At 29.3% G+C, this 20,900-nt stretch overlaps 1 protein-coding gene across 6 annotated transcripts; it reads left to right on the plus strand.

The window, feature by feature from the left end:
• Nucleotides 1-4,933: 4,933 nt before the first annotated feature.
• Nucleotides 4,934-20,732, plus strand: LOC126839163 (dynamin). Of its 6 annotated transcripts, none has more exons than XM_050574265.1 (19): nt 4,934-5,439; nt 7,336-7,409; nt 7,696-7,845; nt 9,449-9,652; nt 10,786-10,978; nt 11,083-11,203; nt 11,295-11,383; nt 11,458-11,657; nt 11,715-11,860; nt 11,924-12,081; nt 12,137-12,302; nt 12,366-12,488; nt 13,677-13,796; nt 13,884-13,895; nt 14,286-14,492; nt 14,882-15,060; nt 15,118-15,333; nt 17,150-17,301; nt 17,823-18,235. In XM_050574265.1, exons 1-18 carry the CDS (start codon nt 5,276-5,278, stop codon nt 17,259-17,261), a joined length of 2,634 nt encoding a protein of 877 aa, XP_050430222.1. In that variant the 5' UTR covers nt 4,934-5,275; the 3' UTR covers nt 17,262-17,301; nt 17,823-18,235. The 6 variants fall into 6 exon arrangements, with proteins under 6 accessions (XP_050430222.1, XP_050430224.1, XP_050430221.1 ...); XM_050574264.1 differs by lacking the exon at nt 9,449-9,652 and adding an exon at nt 9,966-10,169 and having other exon boundaries at nt 4,937-5,439; nt 17,823-18,231; XM_050574267.1 differs by lacking the exon at nt 13,884-13,895 and having other exon boundaries at nt 4,935-5,439; nt 17,823-18,233.
• Nucleotides 20,733-20,900: the final 168 nt, after the last annotated feature.

Raw genomic sequence — 20,900 nt, forward strand, 5'->3', positions numbered from 1 at the left:
TTTGGCTTACCTAATCTAACGTTAGATGAAATATCTAGTTAATGTATTTTTAGTATTTATAGTAGTTAATGTATTTATTGATATAATATTTTCTTTGTAGTACTCGACTTATATTTTCTTACACCATTTATGTGTTTTGTCCAAAGGATGAAATCGCAGAATAGATTAAATTTAGTCTATAATTTATATACAAGATGAATTGAAATAAATATTTAATTTATATTATACTAAAATACTAAAGTTTTAACGTTTTTAGTGGGTATTTAATTGTACATGGTAATAAATAAATACATTTAAAAAAAACATGCTTTTCTAAAAAAAAGTAAAAAAGTGAATTAAAATAAAAATTTTACTACAAGAACAATTTACCGATCAATTGTAGTACATTTTTTTTTAATGTCAATTACTTTGAAAACAATCGAAAATTAACTACAATTTTAAATAATGCTATAAGCATCTTTAATTTTTGGCTAAAAAGAAAAGCATGGGCACTATTCAACAAAGTCCCTAATAAATTTGTCAGATAAAATTTCAGATATTGTTTTATATTGTAAGTTTTCTTGTAATTCAAATTTATATATATACATATAACATGAATAGCTTAAAACTTAATGAATTTGGACTTTGTTGAATAGGGCCCACGCTTTTCTTTTTTAGTCAAAAAATTAAAGATGTTTAACATTATTTAAAATTGTAGTTAATTTTCGGTTGTTTTTAAAGTAAAAAAGTTTTCATTTAAAAAAAATGTGCTACAATCGATTGGTAAATTGTTGTAGTAAAATTTTTTTTAAAGTTTTTTAATTTAATTTTTTACTTTTTGTCCTATTAAAGGTACTGTGAATAGATAACTAATTTTTATTTTGGATGATTTGAAGAACATGAAACTTTAGTGAAATTACCTAAAATTTTAGGTGAATTAACTAAAATTACAGACTAAAAGGGAATGGGGATATATATATATTATATAGTTACACATATTGTTGAAATATTACTTGTATTTTCCTATTACCTGCATTTTTTTGTTCCGCCGTCCACGGAACGTTATAAAAAATTTCGATTTTCAAAAAGTCTTACTACAGCGATTTCAATTTTCCTAAAGTAACCTGATAATAAATCGTATTATTATCCTGATGCTCAAATTTTGGTATTAAGACCGTTATAAGAGTTGTTTGCGAGCTCAGAAACATCAAACAAGAATGTAACAAAATGCATTCAATTATACAAATTACCTAAGTTAAATTATTTTAACCATGACAAATGTATTATTATTATAATTTATAAATCCTAGAAACAAACAGCTTTAGAGCTTTAAACAGTGGCAACCGGCAGGTCCTAAGTATAAAATAAGTAAAATACATTACGTAAACATTTTTTACTGAAAATGTTCACCAGCCGAAAAACGAGTTTTTAAGTTTAAAATTTAATAAGAAGGGTGGAGGTGGAGTGAAGAGTTATTTTTATGTGCGTGCATTACTCTACCGCACTACGCCTACCGTCATTAATTTTAACCTTAAATAAATAAAAATAATAATTCAAAACTGGTTATGGACCAGTCAAAATTTTCAGTAAATTATTCTTAATTTAAAAATTTAATTAAATATATATATTATGTTGCCATTCGATTTTCTAAAGTTGATGAAGCTCTAAAAAATACAAAAAAAAAGAGAAGTCATTAGTACACTAGCTGTTAGTGTGAGTACTAAAAATAATTCCTATCTTATACTATTGTATGTATAATTTGAAAAATCGGAAAACCGCCACTGTTGGCATAGCGATAAGTGTGTCAGGCCGAGAGCAAAACGGGAGCGCGCAAGTATACACCTACACCTAACCACTTCGGTATATTGATTAAAAAGGGTAACAACTCTACAAGGTTAGATTCGTTTTAACTGGGTCATTTGGGGCCTCTGGAAACGGCCACTCGTTCTCGGGATAGAAACTGTTTACTTGGAAGACGGCGCGTCACGACGTACGCTTGTTTTTATTTACATATAAGTATTACTGGAAATAAGAATTCGTAATAGGCTCATCAAATCGGTGCCAGCCAATTTGTCCAACAAAAAACCCCTGTGCAATTGGGGGGGGGGGGGATAAACCCCATTATGTTTGCACTTTTTTCGAAATAATTCGTAAACGGTTGACGATTTAAGCGGACAACTTCAAATTAGTAAATTGTAGAGGATTATATTTCCTACAATTTTTATAGGTAAAACGTATTGTTTGACCCCATATAGGTACCATGTAGATACAGAGTTTCAAAAAGCGCACAATTTCTCAAAATCGTAAAAAACTGCTAAAAAGGCTGGTTTTTAATATTAAATTTCCTTTTCGCTACATATTTAATGGAGTTATGGTATCTAATTATATTTTTATACGTTCAACTACCCCCCCCCCCTCGCCACGACCTCTTCCTCTTATGGGATGATCATTTTGTACAGTGTACATGTAAGTGTAATGTTAAACCTTTAAAGATGTTCATTAGGTTGACAAAAAAAAAACATTAAAACACAGTATTTTTGTAATATATTTCTCCAACAAAAGGAACTTTACAACAACGCTAATGATAGAAATGACAGCGAAGGGGAATGAGGTGAAACAGGCTACTGAAGATGCAGTATTATAATATTATTTTTTTTATATTAAATATTTGTATAAGCAGAGGTTTTAATACATAAACAGGAAAAATATTAGAGGGCGCTTATTTTAAAATTTGGGGTGCTAATACCCCCTAATTGCACTTATGATTATTATATTCAGTAGCTCATGCAAGATCGACCCACAAGATATTCTCTTTCTGCACGCAGTAAGTGAGTGCGACATCACTTGTAAGTTGTAACCATTGCACTTTTTCGAAACTTAAATTCAATATTTAATACAAAAAACAAAAATCATTTTTGCAGAGTTGATATCAATACTATTTAGTACTTTAGTATTATTTATCAATATCACGTGGCTCTCACTTTCCCCATTAGTTCTGCATCTTGTGAACGCTCGTTTTCTGCTTTAAGAAAAATAAAGATTTGGCTTAGGGTTTTAATGAAACAGGACAGACTTACAAATTTGCCAATATTATAAATAGAAAATACATGACACATTCGCTGTCATTTCTGTCGTCAGCATTGTGATAAAGTTCCTTATGTTGGAGAAATATATTACAAAAATACTGTGTTTTAATGTCCTTTTTTTCAACCTAATGAACATCTTTAAAGGTCATTCTGGATAATAGCTGTACTAGTGGACAGACGAGCTGGGTTATTTTATGCTCTTTCAAATCTTACATGTACACTGTACAGTATGACCGTCCCAAAATAGGAGAAGATCGTGGGGGGGGGGGGTAGTTGAACGTATGCAATTAGAATTCTATAAAACTCTGTATCTCGGTACCTATATGGGGGAAAAAAAATACGTTTAACTAGTAAAAATTGTAGGAAATATAATCTTCTACAATTTACTAATTTAAAGTTTTTCGCTTAAATCATCAACCGTTTACGAATTATTTCGAAAAAAGTGCAAACATTTTGGGGTTTTTCGCCCCCGTCCCAATTCCACAGGGTTTTTTTGTGGGACGAATTAGGACTTAATATTACATGACGATTGAAACTGTCACTGAACCGCCGTAATGACTAATAATTTCATAATAACCCATGAAAATCACTATTTATAAACTGTGTGCCACAATAATGATAAAAAAACACGATATACTTTGTAATTCGGATAAAAATGTCCATATCAATAATTATTTTTAATATAATTATTTATTACGAGTAAATATTTTTAAGGGGAAACTCACTTTCAGTCTCCCTCCCTGACGGGTCGCCGCAGCATACTATATAGCGTATCTATTATTTGGCCTCTAGTCTGTAAATGTAATATAAGTCGATAACAGTATTTTTGCACTTACCGTCCGTTAGGTACTGCTCATGTAGTAACTAGTATTATTAAGTACACAATTATTGACGAATAACTATTTAGACCATGGTGGAATATCTAATTGTTGTTTTCAGTATAACTTCCTATTAGATCCTACTGATTGGTGATTGTAGACAAAAATTGGTTCTAGTTAATTCTAGTTTCTCAACCATAAACCTTAAACGTGTCACATCATCACCGCCGTGCGAATGTGTGTCAGCCAAACACTACAAGGTCACGGTTGTGGTAGGGTGCGTCGAGGAAAATTCAAAATTTGCTGGGCGAATTGCGGGAAATACATATGGGTTCTAGTAAACGCTAAACAGTGCCCGGGGGCATTAGGATTAGGTTCCCTCCTGTTTTCCACCCTCCATCTACATTTGCACTTGTTCAAACGAAAACGCAGTTGGTTGTCTCGTTCGGCCCGTAGATGTACAGTTATTTATGAATATTAAAAAAATTATATTGTAACGGAATGTCGTACGTGATTATTATTTCCTAGTGTCGGCATCGTTGCGAGATTAAAATTCTAATCATAGAATATTATATAAAATATATTGTTATCTGCATTGTGGGCGTTATACGCGGGGCAGGGCTGTACTTTGTCGATATTACACACATACAAACATATCACTACGTCCTGACACGGGCGCCAGAAGAATCGATAAAGGGTCGGTGGCGGTTGTGAAGGCGCTGCGAGCTTTTCCTTCGATATCGGGTGGGAGGGGCTTGCCGTTTCTACCGCGTCGACGACTGCTGTCCGGTCAGCCGTCGTCGACGTTTTAAACGATTCGTCCGAAACTATTAATTTATGTTTCGTTTTTGTGTTTTACAGCGCACGAGGCGAAAACAATTTGAAAATTTGCAATCCGGAATAAACGAACAATTTTTTCGACTAAAACCGAGTGTTGGTGTCCGTCGAAAACGAGTTCGAGTCGTCGGGCGTTTGAATTTGGGCGCGCTCGTGGCACCGAACAGCGTTGGTCGGCCGCCAGGTTTGTTTTCCGTTCGTAGTCAGTCGGTGTCATTCGGATTCCGAGAGCGTTTGGCTAATCGTCTTCCCCGTTTACACATCACACGGCGCACGTACACACACGCACACGCACACACACACACACTTCACAGTCCACAGTGCACACAACAATAATAGTGTTATTATAGTCATCGTTCGGGATCGTTGCGCTGCTGCTTCCGTCCGTATGTTTTGCTGGTGACGTATTGCGCCCGCGGTTGGTGTGTGTCGCCGTGTGGTCCACGCAGGGACGTTGGACATTTAAGTATTCGTTGCATAAATCGCCCGTGTGTCGTTTGATCGTCCGGTGTAGTACAAGCTCGGGCGCCTGCCCGACACCCGTACCCGCTAATAATGGCTGGCAATATGGGTATGGAGCAGTTGATACCGATCGTCAACAAGCTGCAAGATGCTTTCACGCAGCTGGGTGTGCACATGCAACTGGACTTGCCCCAGATAGCCGTGGTGGGCGGACAGAGCGCCGGTAAAAGTTCCGTGCTGGAAAACTTTGTCGGAAGGTAATCTACTACCCATTGCCTTCAAACTCATTTGTACCTTAAGTTTGTGCAAAACCCCATATGGTAACGTTCGACAATTTTTTCATAAGTGTCCGAACATAATCGGTAGTCTTACTTGTTGTTCAGATCAGCTTTGTGGGTTTATACTTCATGATCGTAATCCCTTAGAAATAAATCTACAGATAACCTTATGGAAAAATACATTAGGAGAGTTGTGTGAAGGTAGAAATTAATGTTATTGGAATCATCTTCTTATTGATATAGAATTCAATTCAATTATAATTCTTTAAAAAAAAAAAGTTATTAAGACAATTTTGTAATTACCAATTTGCATTATTCTATTTTTTAGTAATTTTCTTCATCACAGTGACTCTGTCATGCTCAGTTATCCTAGGAAAATTAAAACAAACAATACCTAGGTAATAGTTTTTTATGTTATATTGATAAAAAAGTTCCAGTAATTACAATATTTATTAAGAGATAACTTTTTTTTTTATTAAAATAATGTTATTTTAATTATCATTCAATGAGAAAACATAAAATTTACATTATTTAATAGGTTTATCAGATAGGTATTTTAATACTGCCTATTTAGTATTAGATTTGAAGGGCTACATTTTTATTTGCTCGGCTAAGTTCAATACATCTTAAATGTTATCTAAATTAATCTTTTTTCCTCAACTTTTGTCACTTTAAAATATTATTCAACATAATAAATTTATCTATGTTAAAATTTATGAAACTAATCATCTAAATCATATTTACTGAGAAAATATCATGTGAATGTGTCATCAATAGGCTTTATAGCGTGTCATGAATCACACATTTTAATTGAACACCTCAGCATCCTATACCTAAAACCTATATGTTGTACTTATAAAAATGATAACAAGTATTTTGCTATATTTCAGAAGCTATTATTTATAAAAAAAACACATGAAACAATAGAAATTACTTAAAATAATTTATCATTTGTATTTACATTTTTTATTAAGTTATAATAAATAAACTTTTTTATTATTTATGTAATTATATGTTATATTAAAGTATTGACATTTGCTTGGTCTAATTATTCTTACTACTTTTACATGTGAGGTTAAAACCAATTTAGCGTAATCTGAATTAGCTAACTCCTTAAGTTAAGAAAATATTATTGGCTGTTAATCTGGAATAGTAGAAAATGGGTTGGCTTAAACCGAATTAGTAACTCCACGTTTGAAATTCGAATTAAGAATAACTCCTATAGTTAAAAATGTTTGTAAATAGTTTTTGCGAAAAAGAAACCAAAATAGATTTCTGGTGAATAAATAGAATTATAAAAATTATTTTGGCGACTAAGTTGCCATCTTCAATGTTAACCGCAAACTCATCCGCAGTATCATTATAATGTAGTATAATTTTATTTTTTTAGCTTTAGTGGAAATTGATATATTTAAAAAAAAATATTATTAACAATTAATGTGAAAAAAAGAACTAATTATTTGGCTAAAGTGAAAACTAGGAAAGAAAGAAATTCTTGATAAAATTATACATAATATTTATAGTTTATGTATATTACTAAGTTAATAAGATATGTAGCTTTGCTCAAGTTTAATATCTTAATGTAATTAAGTGTATATTCCCATTTTCCAGTTTAAACACATTAGTTAGCATAAGTTACCTACATTTGAATAATGTTTAATTTAAATAAAATATTATTCAAATAATTATGTTTGGAATTATTCGAATAACTTTTACTTGAATAATGTGTTATCTAGATGATTATTTAGATAATGTTTTATTCAAGTGATGTACATCTGTGGTTACCTAAAAGTTATGTTAAATTTTAAGTGTAAGAATTTACTTATTATAACAAAATGTTCTTGTGAATTTTTAATAATTTTAATGTGCTTTTAGGGATTTTCTACCAAGAGGATCAGGAATTGTAACACGTCGGCCTCTAATTTTGCAACTTATACATAGTACATTAGGTGAGCTTTATTAAATATTTGCATAACATTAATCATTAGTATCTTTATATTCATAATTTGAAACATTTTAATTACCATTAAGTTTACAGAATTACTCAATTAATGAAATTATTTACTATTGATGTATTTAACAGTAACTTAAATTGTACATTTTATTATTCTTTAGTCAAGTGCAAGACAAATATAACATTCTATTTTGTTTCTTCTTATACCTATTTAAATGAGTTAATTTAATGTATGAAATAATAATGCAATTTATTCTTAGTAATGTTATAATTTATTTCAGAATATGGAGAGTTTCTTCATTGTAAGGGAAAGAAGTTTATGGACTTTGATGAAATAAGACGCGAAATTGAAGCTGAAACTGATAGGATGACTGGTTCTAATAAAGGCATATCAAATGTACCTATTAATTTGAGGGTATATTCACCAAATGGTATGTATAATTTGACACTATAACATAGTATTTATTAATAATACGACAGACACATAGCGTCGTCGTCATGCAAAAACTAACTAAGAGTATTTTTATAGCTTTCGTAATATTTTTTCCATATAATAATGTGTATTGTGTTAATAATATAGTTAAAATAACGCATTTCATCATGAGATGGTTTCTTGACAAATTGCTATCCGGGACGGGTCGTCAATCCGTCGCCGGAGAGGGGGATGGTGGTTCCTTTTTACTGGACGATTGCTCGCCCGGCAAACGGAGCGCCCGTGACCGGGTGTCGAACTGGCGACAGTGAGCACTAACACACTGCCGCCTTACCCACTCGGCCACTCCTCCTCTAGGGCAGTATATACAGTAACTGTATATAATTTTTACAATAGATAGAGAAGAACTTAATCTATGCTGTAGCGTTTTTAGTTTTTTTATAACAAACACAATCAAAATTTTCATTTGTAAAAATTAATTTTTTTAATTTGTTTTTGTAAAAAAAAATATTAACCCTCCGTTAGTGTGTTGGGGTTTATTAAACCCCCATGGTGCAAATAAGTTTATTAAAAACCCTGCGACGTACGATTTCTAAATATTTTTAGGCAACACACACTAACGAAGGGTTAAGTATAGATTATCAAAAAAAAAACAATACACCATAGATAAAGTTCTTTTCTATAAATTGAGAATATTTGGTTTATCTACTGTTATTATTGGCCTCACATACTTGTCTTGTGTAAAGTAGTTTTAATGAGAAAAAAAATTATATAGCGTCCTCTTAAGAGCGCGCCACACACCCGTTATTTTCTTCAAAAAACCCGCCTTGCGCGGATTAATTTTTCAAAGGCTGTAATCAAAACTAGGAAACCAAATTTTCACATAATATAGACAACAACATTGTCTGTGTTCTACCATCGCCCTTTTTTTAAATATTTTAACCAGTTAATGAATAATTAATTAATTAATAAAGGACTTTTTTGACTTTTTAAAAATTATATAGCGTTGGTTATATTAGGTATATCGAAAAAATACGGATGATGGAACACAGATAATTTTGTCATAAATAATATATATGAATTTCTTTCCTTAATTTTATATGAAGCCTGAGAAAAATTAATCCGCGTAAAACTCAACTCAACAGAATTTTTTTTTAAAATCACTGTCAAGGATGCTGTAATAGTCCGAAAAATAATTTAACTACTAAAAAAGAGTCCTAACTACTGAACTCGTAGTTACACATCATAGTTTAACATATAAGTTAAAATTTTGTAAAAAATTGCCTATACTTTACTCCTTAAAAATGGGCGGTGTGGCGTCCTCTTAAAAAACATGTCGACAATATATTTTATTTAGTTTTGGTAATTATATTATAATTTTTTCATGACATAATTATTTTATATGGCAGATAAAAAAAAAAAATTTTCTCATTATTTTCTTTCTATCATTGGTTATCTTTTTTTTATGTATAATGGGATGAATAAAACCAAAATTGTTTTAATATAAGTTTTCTTTAATGTATGAAATTTAGAATAAAATTTTAAATGTTCATCAATTTTACCATTATGTTATGGTTGCTGCTTGTGGCTACTGTGAACAGTTCTAAACATCACATTGATCGATTTGCCGGGTCTCACGAAAATAGCAGTAGGCGATCAGCCAGTTGACATTGAGCAACAAATTAAAGAAATGCTGTTCCAATTCATAACAAAAGAAACGTGTCTTATTTTGGCTGTCACTCCAGCTAACACTGATCTGGCTACTTCAGATGCTTTACAAATTTCCAAACAAGTTGACCCAGACGGTAAACGTTGACCGGCCAGTAGCTTTGCACCAATTATGTTTTTTTTTTTTTCATTTTTAGTGCTCATTAGATGTTATGTTGTAATTAATGCTTGAAATATTTTTACATCTTAGCAATGTTCTTCATTTATGTTAATTCTGAGTTTGGGTGGTAAAAAGAAAACCTCGGATAGAACAAATCTTAAAATATAATTTTTTAAACTAATACATGGATGTATCTTGGTGTGATACAGTTACTATGTAAATAAGAATGTCTAAGATAAAAAAAAAAATTCTGGTAGCTGTTTTGTAGTGTTGCTAGTATTATTTTTCAGTATTGAACCTGACGCTTGTTGATTTACCTGGTATGACTAAAGTACCCGTTGGGGATCAACCTGCTGATATAGAATATCAAATACGATCTATGTTACTTACTTTTATTAAACGAGATAATTGCTTGATACTGGCTGTGACACCAGCAAATCAAGATTTGGCCAACAGTGATGCATTAAAAATTTCTAAAGAAGTTGATCCTGAAGGTAAGCCTATAAACTTGTAAAAACAAAAACATACTTCGTATCTATTTTATATATTTTCTAAAATTTCAAAATAATAATTTACGTATAGTCTTTACTATAAATAAACTTGTCGATAACTTCTATTATAAAATAAGATACAAATGTTAAAATTATAACTTATAATACAAGCTAAACTATTTAAATGTGAATATGATGTAATATTTCAAAGGAAGTAAACAATTGTGAAAGTTAATGCATTTTTAGATGAAACAACAGATTACTTATTGGGGTATTATACTATTTTATACTCTGAATTTATTATTATACAGTTGTAGATTCATATGTAAATTAGAACAATGCCTGCATTAAAACATATCATTATTTTTCCTTAGTTTATCCAAGAATATTATAATAAACCAAGAGCACATTAAAATTATTTCACATATTAATGTATTGTTTTTGTTAGATAATTCTTATTAATATTTTAGCTTTTTAGAAATCATTTATTTTATGATTTTTTTTTTTTCCAAAAAATAGCATGATTTACATTTGGTTGAATTATTACTTATTATTTTTTTGCACTTAATTCTCATTTGTTATGTATTTAAAACTTTATAGTTCACACTTATTAATTTAGGAATGCGAACTATTGGTGTTATTACAAAATTGGATCTGATGGATGAGGGAACTGATGCCAGAGAAGTATTAGAAAACAAACTTTTACCTTTAAGACGTGGATATATTGGTGTCGTAAACAGGAGTCAAAAGGACATTGATGGACGTAAAGATATAAAGGCTGCGATGGCTGCAGAAAGGAAATTTTTTTTGGGGTAATGATTATTAAAGTCATTTTTATTTTAATTAAAATGAATTAATACAAATTAATATAAATTAAAATTTATGTTAATTAATTTTAATCCGAAATTGTTTTTAGGCATCCATCCTACAGACATATGGCTGATAGACTCGGTACGCCTTACTTGCAAAGAGTTTTAAACCAACAGCTAACAAACCATATTAGAGATACTTTACCTGGTCTCAGAGATAAGTTACAAGTGAGTTACCTGTATGATTATCAAAACATAGTTTTAACTCAAGACTACTGTAAATATTTGATCTTAAACTGTTTTAATTTGTTTTTTTTAGAAACAACTACTTGCTTTAGAAAAGGATGTAGAACAGTTTAAATACTTTAAACCCGATGACCCAGCTATTAAAACTAAAGCTATGCTACAGTAAGAATAATATATGAGTAGTGCTATATCATTAGTTTCTTATTTGTACTTACATATTTTTTTTACAATTTTAGAATGATACAACAGCTTCAATCAGATTTTGAGCGCACAATTGAAGGTTCTGGTTCTGCTCAGATAAATACAAATGAACTTTCGGGAGGTGCTAAAATTAATCGCTTGTTCCATGAACGTTTTCCATTTGAAATAGTGAAAATGGAAATTGATGAAAAAGAATTGAGAAGAGAAATAGCATTTGCTATAAGAAATATTCATGGTATAACACTAAACATTTCTAGAATTGAACGTAACCTAACATAAGTATAAATTATAGGTATAAGAGTTGGTTTGTTTACACCTGATATGGCGTTTGAGGCAATTGTAAAAAAACAAATTTCTAGATTGAAAGAGCCATCATTAAAATGTGTTGATCTCGTTGTTAATGAATTATCTAACGTTGTTAGAATTTGTACTGATAAGGTAAAAAATACATAGATCAAAGTTTATAAAGTTTTACAATGTGTTAATAAATATGGTATAAAGATGTCTAGATATCCTCGTTTAAGAGAGGAAACTGAACGTATTATTACATCTTATGTCCGTAACCGTGATCAGTTGTGTAAAGAACAGTTAATCTTATTGGTTGAATGTGAATTGGCCTACATGAATACCAACCATGAAGATTTTATTGGATTTGCAAAGTAAATTTATAAATAAATATCTAATATCTTCTTCTAAGTTCTATTTTTTTTTTAGCGCCCAACAGTCAAATGAGAATTCAAATAAAACACATAAGTTAGGTAACCAAGTGATTCGCAAAGGTTGGATGTGCATACACAATTTGGGTATCATGAAAGGTGGATCAAGAGATTATTGGTTTGTGTTGATGTCCGAAAACATCTCGTGGTTCAAAGACGAAGAGGTAAGTTTAAATGTTTAAATATATTGTTCTCAGTTAATCATAAATATTTAATTTCTAATTAAGGAAAGAGAAAAAAAGTATATGTTACCATTGGATGGATTGAAAATTAAAGATGTTGAACAAGGTTTCATGTCACGTCGTCACACTTTTGCCCTATTTAATCCGGAAGGTCGTAATGTTTATAAGGTAAATAATAATTAAACAAAATGTTTAAATGATGAAAGCTATTTTTTGGTTGTATATAAACATGACAGTAGATACTTCAAAATATATTACAATTAATAATGGTTACCAAGGTGATATCTAGAAAAATACATTTTATGAATTTTATTAAATCAATTGAAGTATAGTCTGGAAAGTGTTGAAGCTTTAAACAACCTTGTTTTTAATTTGTTTTAAATTTTGTAAAATTCATTCTAAATAAAAACTTCCGGAGTTTTACTAGTTTAATATCACAATAAATATAACTAAAAGAGCTAGCATAGTTAGAATGGAGCATAATAGGGACGTAGTATAACTCATACTATGTTATCACCTTTAAATAAACACTGATGTAAAATATGACTGAGTAGAGTAATGTGGGGAAAAAAATGGTAACATTTTTATCAAGTTTAAAGGAATTTTCAAAGTTAATGTTTCATGTTTTAGAATCTACTTTTAGTCTAATTTTCAAGACTAAAAAGGTACAAATGACAAAACATATTAGAATAATAATTGTTATTATAAAATATTACATATGGAAAAGCACCAAAATAGTAATTTTACAGGAAATGCAAAAAACTGTTTCAAAAACTATTTATTTATTATTTAAAGATAGGTACGTACGTGACTGGGTGAGATAAGGTAGCAGTGTAATAATACACGTTCGTCATACTATCTGAGCCTCGATTGGTAGTGGATACAAACACTTAAGAAGTGAAAAAAATGACTATTTATTTATTAAAAATTCAGTTATCCAATAAGGGTTGCGGTATAAATCCCTAAACTGATCAACATATTCCACTACGGAGAATAAGATCTCTTTCTTAACCTCATTCAGAGATACTAATCAAAACATAAGCACTTTTTTTACACCATTAGCTATGTGTTTTATGCATTTTAATGATCTTTCAATTATTATTACTTGAATGTTAGATGATTGCAACAATATGCGATACTTTCTTGGAGAAAACGTTTCTTATTATTCCTGAGTTTAATACGTTTCTGCATTTTGCTCAGCAACGGAAACAAAATAAATTTTTTTTTTTCATTCTGACACAAAAAAAAAAAAACAACAGCTTAAATGTACTGATTGATCAAATAAATAGATATAATAATTTAGAAGATACTACAAATTTATATACTTTTATTTAGAATGAAATTAATAATTTGTAGGATTATAAACAACTAGAACTAAGTTGTGAGACACAAGATGATGTGGATTCATGGAAAGCTTCATTTTTGCGTGCTGGAGTTTATCCTGAAAAGACCTCAGATGCATCAAACAGCGATGAGGTAATTATATTTTTTGAATAAAAATTACTGTTAATAAATTGATGAACTCACAATATTTATTTTTATTTTATTAAACTTTTTGATTAGGATGGTCATCAGGTAAGTTGAAAGTTTTATATTTATTTTATAATTTTTATACATGTAGAATATGCAGTAATGTTTTTATCAATTTTTAATCAGTGGCGGATTGTTAACAAAAATCAGCCTGGTAGCCTTCAATTTTATTGCTCTCCTTAAATGTATGTACGTACAATATATATTGGTGATGGGTAATACAAAATAACTACTTAATATTATTATTTCTATTAAATCTATTAAACCTTGGTTTAATCGGGATGAGTGATTTAAAGATAATAAGAGGGGCCCTCCAAGCCGTAATTAAAGTACTGTCTATTCCAGAATACTTGCCGGCCTTATACTGTAAAAATCCGCCACTAAGTTAAGTTTTGAAAAAAAACCTAATTTTAGGCAATGTAATATAAATTACAGAGTAGTTCAGAGTCTACCACATCGATGGATCCAGTTTTGGAACGACAAGTCGAAACAATTAGAAATTTGGTTGACTCATACATGAAAATTGTCACTAAATCTTGTCGCGATCTAGTCCCAAAAATTATTATGCATTTAATTATTAACAATGCTAAAGATTTTATTAATGGAGAACTTCTAGCTCATTTGTATGCATCTGGTGATCAGGTATGTTTATATTGTTAATTTAACATTTGAGATATGTTATAATGATAAAAAAAATAACATGTTTCATATTTATTATATTAATTATAAGCATATTTTCAATATAGGTCATTAGAAAATTGAAACAAACATATTAAGATACTTAAGTTTTTTTGAAATTTAAATAATGGTAGTCTTATTGAGCTGCCCATTTTTTAGTAATAAATTTTTAAGTGAAATGTATGTACTTTTTGGTTTTTATTAGTCATAATGTGTTTTTTTTATTACAAATTTAAAATATTATTGAATTTCTGTGCTAAAAATCCAAATATTTTTTTTTACTGTACAGTTTATTAGAAAACGTGCTTGTTAATTATTGAAACATTAATATTTGTTTATTTTTGTCATTTCAGTCTCAAATGATGGAAGAAAGTGCAGAAGAAGCAGTTAAACGGGAAGAAATGATGCGCATGTATCAAGCATGTAAGGAGGCTTTAAGAATAATTGGGGATGTTTCAATGGCCACCGTAACTACACCTGTTCCACCACCTGTAAAAAATGATTGGCTAGCTTCTAGTCTTGAAAACCCAAGGTAATTTTTAATATTTAATTTTGGTTGTAGTTTATTATTGTTTAATAACTTATTTAGGTTATCGCCTCCAAGCCCTGGTGGTGCCGGACGTAGAGGAGTGCCTTCGACTCAACCTCCTGCAAATGCTGCATCTAGAGCACCTCCTCCACCACCAGCTTCAGGAAGACCAGCTCCAGCTATACCCAATAGACCAGGACCTGAGCAAGGACGGCAACCACCTGCTCCACCTGGGCGACCTAGTGGTCAAGGCTTACCCCCTCCTCTAATACCTTCGTAAGTTAAGAAAAATGTTTTGTTTTCAATAATTCTACAACGCAATTATAATTTCATTTCATTTAACTTATTAATGAAGTAAAAAATATTTTTTTACCCAGTATGTAGCTATACAACTTTACTAAAAATCATTAGCTGTATATCTATGTACTTCATTTTTAGTTCTTACTAACATGTAGTTAGTTAGAGCTACACTAACATTTAACACATAAGGAGCAACGGCGACGGTGTGGTTTTTTAATTTCAGACGTCGCTAGTATGTGTTGTCAAGCATGTCTCCGGTGGCCGTTTAAACAGCAACTTCATTATTAATAAATATAGTTATAACCAATTAAAACATACTCACATAATTAATACATACTAAATTTGGTTCTTCATTATCTATTAAAAGTACTTAAAATACTTTTCATAAAAGAAAAAAATATCTGAAATTAATTTTTATTTTATATCTGTTACACTTGCTAATGTGCTCTATAGAATGTTACCCTGTGTTTTTAAAAAGTCTTTAGTATTTTTTATCTAGGTAATTGTTAAATAATTTGTTGTAAGAATATTATTTTTTAAAAAAATTTCGTATGTTAGAAATTTCAATTATAATACCTAATTTGGTAGTCTTTGCGAAATTTGTTAATTCAAATTATAATTTATATAAAATTAAATATTTATATTAGTATTCATTGAAATAATGTGTGGTGAGATTATGTAATTAAGCACAAATATTCCTGATAAAATTAAAGCAATGAGAGAAATCGTGAAATTTTAAAACTTGGCTTTTATTATACATTCTATAGTTAATAGTTACAATTGTGTAGTATTTGGTAGTATAACAAAATCAAATGACTAGAATAGGCGTCAAAAATTAATATATTCCAAAAATAAACATGAGGTTTGATATTACATACAATACTTTTATAACCATTAATAACAATAATAATTATATTAATATATAAATGAGCTTCATCAAAATATTTTGCTAAGTAAATTATGTCAGAATTTATATTATAAAGATAACTAAAAAAAGACTCGTGTAATTTTGAACTTTTGCAGGTATATCCATGTGATAAATTTGGTGTTGATGTGTCGGAACTATTGCAGATACCATCCTGAGAGCAATATTGACTGTGTGCCCGACGCTGTGTATTGTAGGGTTTACACGTGTCGATTGCAGCCTCACGACTAGACTGCTTGATAGTGTAAATATCAGCAAGTGACTAAAATCGTAAGAGTCAAACGTGAACATCTTTCGACTTAGGTGCCAGGTGATTTCGTGACTAGCCGCATGGTAGAAATCGACCCGTGTGAATCCTACAATATACAGCGATGGGCACCTAGTGAATATTGCTCTCAGGATGGTATCTGCAATAGTTCCGAAACATCAACCCCAAATTTATCACATGGATATATCCACAAAATTTCAGAATATTATAGTAATCGAAAAGAGCTTCAACCACTTCATGAGTTTCATGTGTAGAAAAGTGGTTTAAATAGTTCTACAACTAAATATTTTTTCTAAATTGATATTGCTATAATAAATGCAAGCATAAACATAAAAGCTTTTAAAATGCCTTCATACCTACACTTAAGGTATTAATATTATATTGCTTTAACTGGGAATTATATTGGTGTATTTATTAAAATAAACATATATTGTTGTATATTAATTGAATTTTAGTACAAAAAGTCTGTCGATATTTTAATTTAACTTAATGTCACAAGAATCCCTCTTTTTAATATTTGTAATCAATAAAAGCATGTAATTTAAATAATGGCTAAGCGCGAGTATTCATATTATTGTGGTGGTGATTGGCCAAAATAGGCGAGGATCAATGCCGCAAATACCACAGCGTGTACAGCAGGCGGTTGGTCAAGCTGTTGCACAAGTAGCTGTCAATGAACTCACCAACGCTTTTGCCAATCGTTTTAAGTAAGCCATGTATTTTGCTTACTGGCTGTAAAATACAAAGTATGGTGAGTAATATATTAACTTAAAAAATAATTTTTGAACAAAAACTATTAAATAAATTATAATAATTTGTCACGTAAACAATTTGTGAAAACTTATAACAAATGTTCATGAATATTTATTTGAGGGTAGAGGCAACGTTGTGCTGTGTTAAAGATAGTTATTTTGCAAGAAAGTAATTTTGTTTAAAAATTGGACATTGATAAAGAGAGGGACGAGAGGAACATAGTTCGTATTGAAATAAGAGTATTAAAGATGAAACAGTTATGGTTTGTTAAAAAATTAAAGGAAAGTGTTAAATAATGTTGGAGAGAGTGGATGGAAAGTATAAATATAATCTACACTGAACTGAACAGGGGAGATCAGAGAGAAAATATTGAAGTGATTAACCTTACATAAGTAAATTAACCAAATGATAAATATTTATGTTAGTGAAAAAAGTATAAAGGTTGTAGTATGTTTTTTAAGAGTTTAATTAAATAAAATGGATCAATAACAAAAAGATGTTGGTTTAATTTTATTTCAGCACGCAAAGGAACTGTCTAGATACGATTTTTCTTCTATTTAACAAGCGGGTGAATGTGAATAGGAAAAATTCTTTGTTTAATTAAAAACAGGCTTTTTATTGTTTCCCTAGGCTTACTTCATAAGTATTTTAAAAACATAGTCTAGTTGTGATGTACGTATCAAATGTGATTATTAGTTTTTAGAAGATAAACACATATATGTTTTGTTTGTTATGTACATAAACAATGATGTATTACCGATTGCCTAATTATTTTATTATTTTTTATGAAAAGAGGCTCTGTTATCGTTATTTACTATTAATTATTCATTCCATTAATTATTGTGTTTAATTATACTTCAATTACATGTAGGTTTTTAAAAAAACCTCTTAACAATCACATTATTCCTAAATATTTATTGCTATATATTCAATAATTAATAAATGATGTATTTCCAGTTATTAATTTTTATAAGATCAAAAATGTTATATTTTTATCACCTGTATACTTAAAATATATAAATTATATCATGTATCACAATATAATATAAACAAATATTATATAAAAACAAGTTATATATATATATAAATGACAAATAAAATAACTTTAGTTCTAGTGAATATTTTTAAGATTTTTTTTTTTTTTTAATTAATTTATACTCATTAGCACTATAAGTACCACGTTTTTTATTGCACTTAACTATTTTACTTTTTTAAGTTATTTTTTTGCTAAATTTTTTAAAAAGAAATTCAAGATTCAAGCTGAAAATTTTGACTGGTTGATAACCAGATTTAGATAATTACTTTTTAAGTTTCTAAAGGTTAAAGGGTAGGATGGGAGGTGGAGTGCGGTAGAGAATTGTGTGCAGATAAAATAGCTCTATGCGCTTATTCTACGGAACTCCACCTCCCATCCTACCCTTTTACCTTTAGTAACTTAGAAAGTAATTATCTAGTGAAATAAAAAACGTGGTGCTTATAGCGCAAATGAGTATAAATTAATTATAAAAAAAAATCTTTCACTATAACAAAAGTTATTTCATTTGTCGAATCATTGTGGAACATCCTGTATATGTATTATTAAATATTTAGTTACCAGAGTTCCTGAAACTAAATATAGCGATTATAGTTTTATTGAAATATCAGTTAATAGTAAACAAAAAACCTATAGTTAAAAAGATATGTTATATATACTGATATATATCAGTTATTTAAACTACATGCTATATAATATTATAAATAAAAATATTTAAATTTTGGGAGTAAATTCACTTATAAATAATAATCAATATTCATTAACAATATATCTTGTGGCTTCTCTTGCACTATTCATTTTTTCATTGCTTTATATTATACTCGTATTAGTGTGAAAAGCAATAATGGATTTATATCAAATTTAAAAAAATGAAAATAAACGTTAGTGATACTCTCACCTACTAAGGTATGTAATTATAATTAATCAATACAGCTAGTTATTAAAAAAAATCATTTTTGGATTTCGATAAAAGACTATAAGCCTATAATGATGTAATAAGCTAAAACAAATTAAAATTAAAATAAGAACTCGTAGATTTTATTTGGATTAACTGTAATTATAAGTCAATTACCTATTAAAAACTACACATCAGAACTAGATATTTTGTGTTCCTAATATTCAAATATGTATTTTTTTTTATGTCTACCTATCGTAACTAATTGCGATAAGTGCAATTACAATGTTTTATGATCTTCTAGGATATATATGTTTTCGAAGTCATGATTATAATATCTAAGGTGAATTATTGTATTTTAATGATAACACCATAATGTACTGTATTGCTATAATACAATGTAATGCTGTTGTACAATTCCATTGATATTTTACCAAAAACTTCCCAAAGTCAGTCATTAATTTTTTTAAGTTTAAAAATTATATTCAGTATTAAACGAATAATTGTATTAATTTAATTATTCGACTTAATATTAATCATTATTATTGGAAACCTACTTTTTGATTATTGTATTTCGTAGTATTAGGTCTTAAATAATTATTTAATATACTCGTACATCTGTATAATGCCTAATACTTAATAGGTATACTGTATATGCTCATTAAACATTAACCAAACCACCAAGTTTATTGTTATTATCTCAATATTATGAGACACATTAATCGATTAACGAAAGTAAACACATAAATTTAGATAAAACAAATTGTCAGATGTTGTAGCAATAAACTGAGTAAAATTGTATCTTATTAATTTAGTTGTAGCACAATATGTTAATCAAGCACAGAAAACAGAAAGGCTTTTCTATTCACCTATTTATGTGAATGAATATATTAAAATATATATAATAAATAAAATATATTGTTATATAATGGTTTGTATTTATTTTCATAAACGTTGATCACAAAACTAATGGTTGCACGAAATGCTGGTTTAACCTAACTCGCTTCATGTGTGTAAGTGTGTTAATACAATTGTTTTAATTTATCGCTTAGACTACCACGGAGAATATTACTGCTTCCAGTATTGTTAAAATATGTTTGTACATTTTATATTATGCGTTAAAAAATGGCTATGGGGTGGCCTAATGGAAAGTTTATACACAATACACTTAATTTTATTTACGCTTTTTTTTTTTGTTTTGTTTTCTAGGCGACCTGTTAATTTAATGCCCTCTCGTATGCAAAATCGTCTGCACTTCCAACGCAATTGATTATCATAGTATTTTTCGGGTTTTGCTATATGTTACCACGTAATGTTTCTAAAAATTCACTTTTTTGCAAGATTTATTATTTGAGTGAAGAATAGAGAAAAATCGTTGCCTATGAATTCCCGTAATCGGTTCCTATTGATTTGTATAGTAATTTGTACTTTCGTAGGTTTAATATTATCGTCAAGGATGCAACGATTTTATTTTAAGTACACATTTTATTATTATTATTATTATTATTTTGTTTTTAATTGTATATCGTATATATATATATATATTATATTATAGCCTATAGGGCATTTAGTATACGGATATTCTCTTTTAGAATATAGTATATATCATACACGTGTATAAAACATGTAAAAATATTATTTTTTTTTATTACTTAAAAGTTATTTTTGA

Source organism: Adelges cooleyi, unplaced genomic scaffold (genome assembly GCF_023614345.1).
Source record: "Adelges cooleyi isolate 19-005CV unplaced genomic scaffold, UGA_ACOO_1.1 ACOO_flye_CR_arks_rails_tigmint_CR_PRNA_30, whole genome shotgun sequence".
NCBI lineage: Eukaryota > Metazoa > Arthropoda > Insecta > Hemiptera > Adelgidae > Adelges > Adelges cooleyi.

Bases quoted from the DNA above. Each gene is read 5' to 3' on its own strand.
- LOC126839163 (XM_050574265.1), top strand. From the start codon at position 5,276: ATGGCTGGCAATATGGGTATGGAGCAGTTGATACCGATCGTCAACAAG. The intron at 10,979-11,082 runs GTAATGATTATT...AATTGTTTTTAG, and splicing joins GAAAGGAAATTTTTTTTGGG to GCATCCATCCTACAGACATA. The intron at 11,384-11,457 runs GTAAGAATAATA...TTACAATTTTAG, and splicing joins AAAACTAAAGCTATGCTACA to AATGATACAACAGCTTCAAT.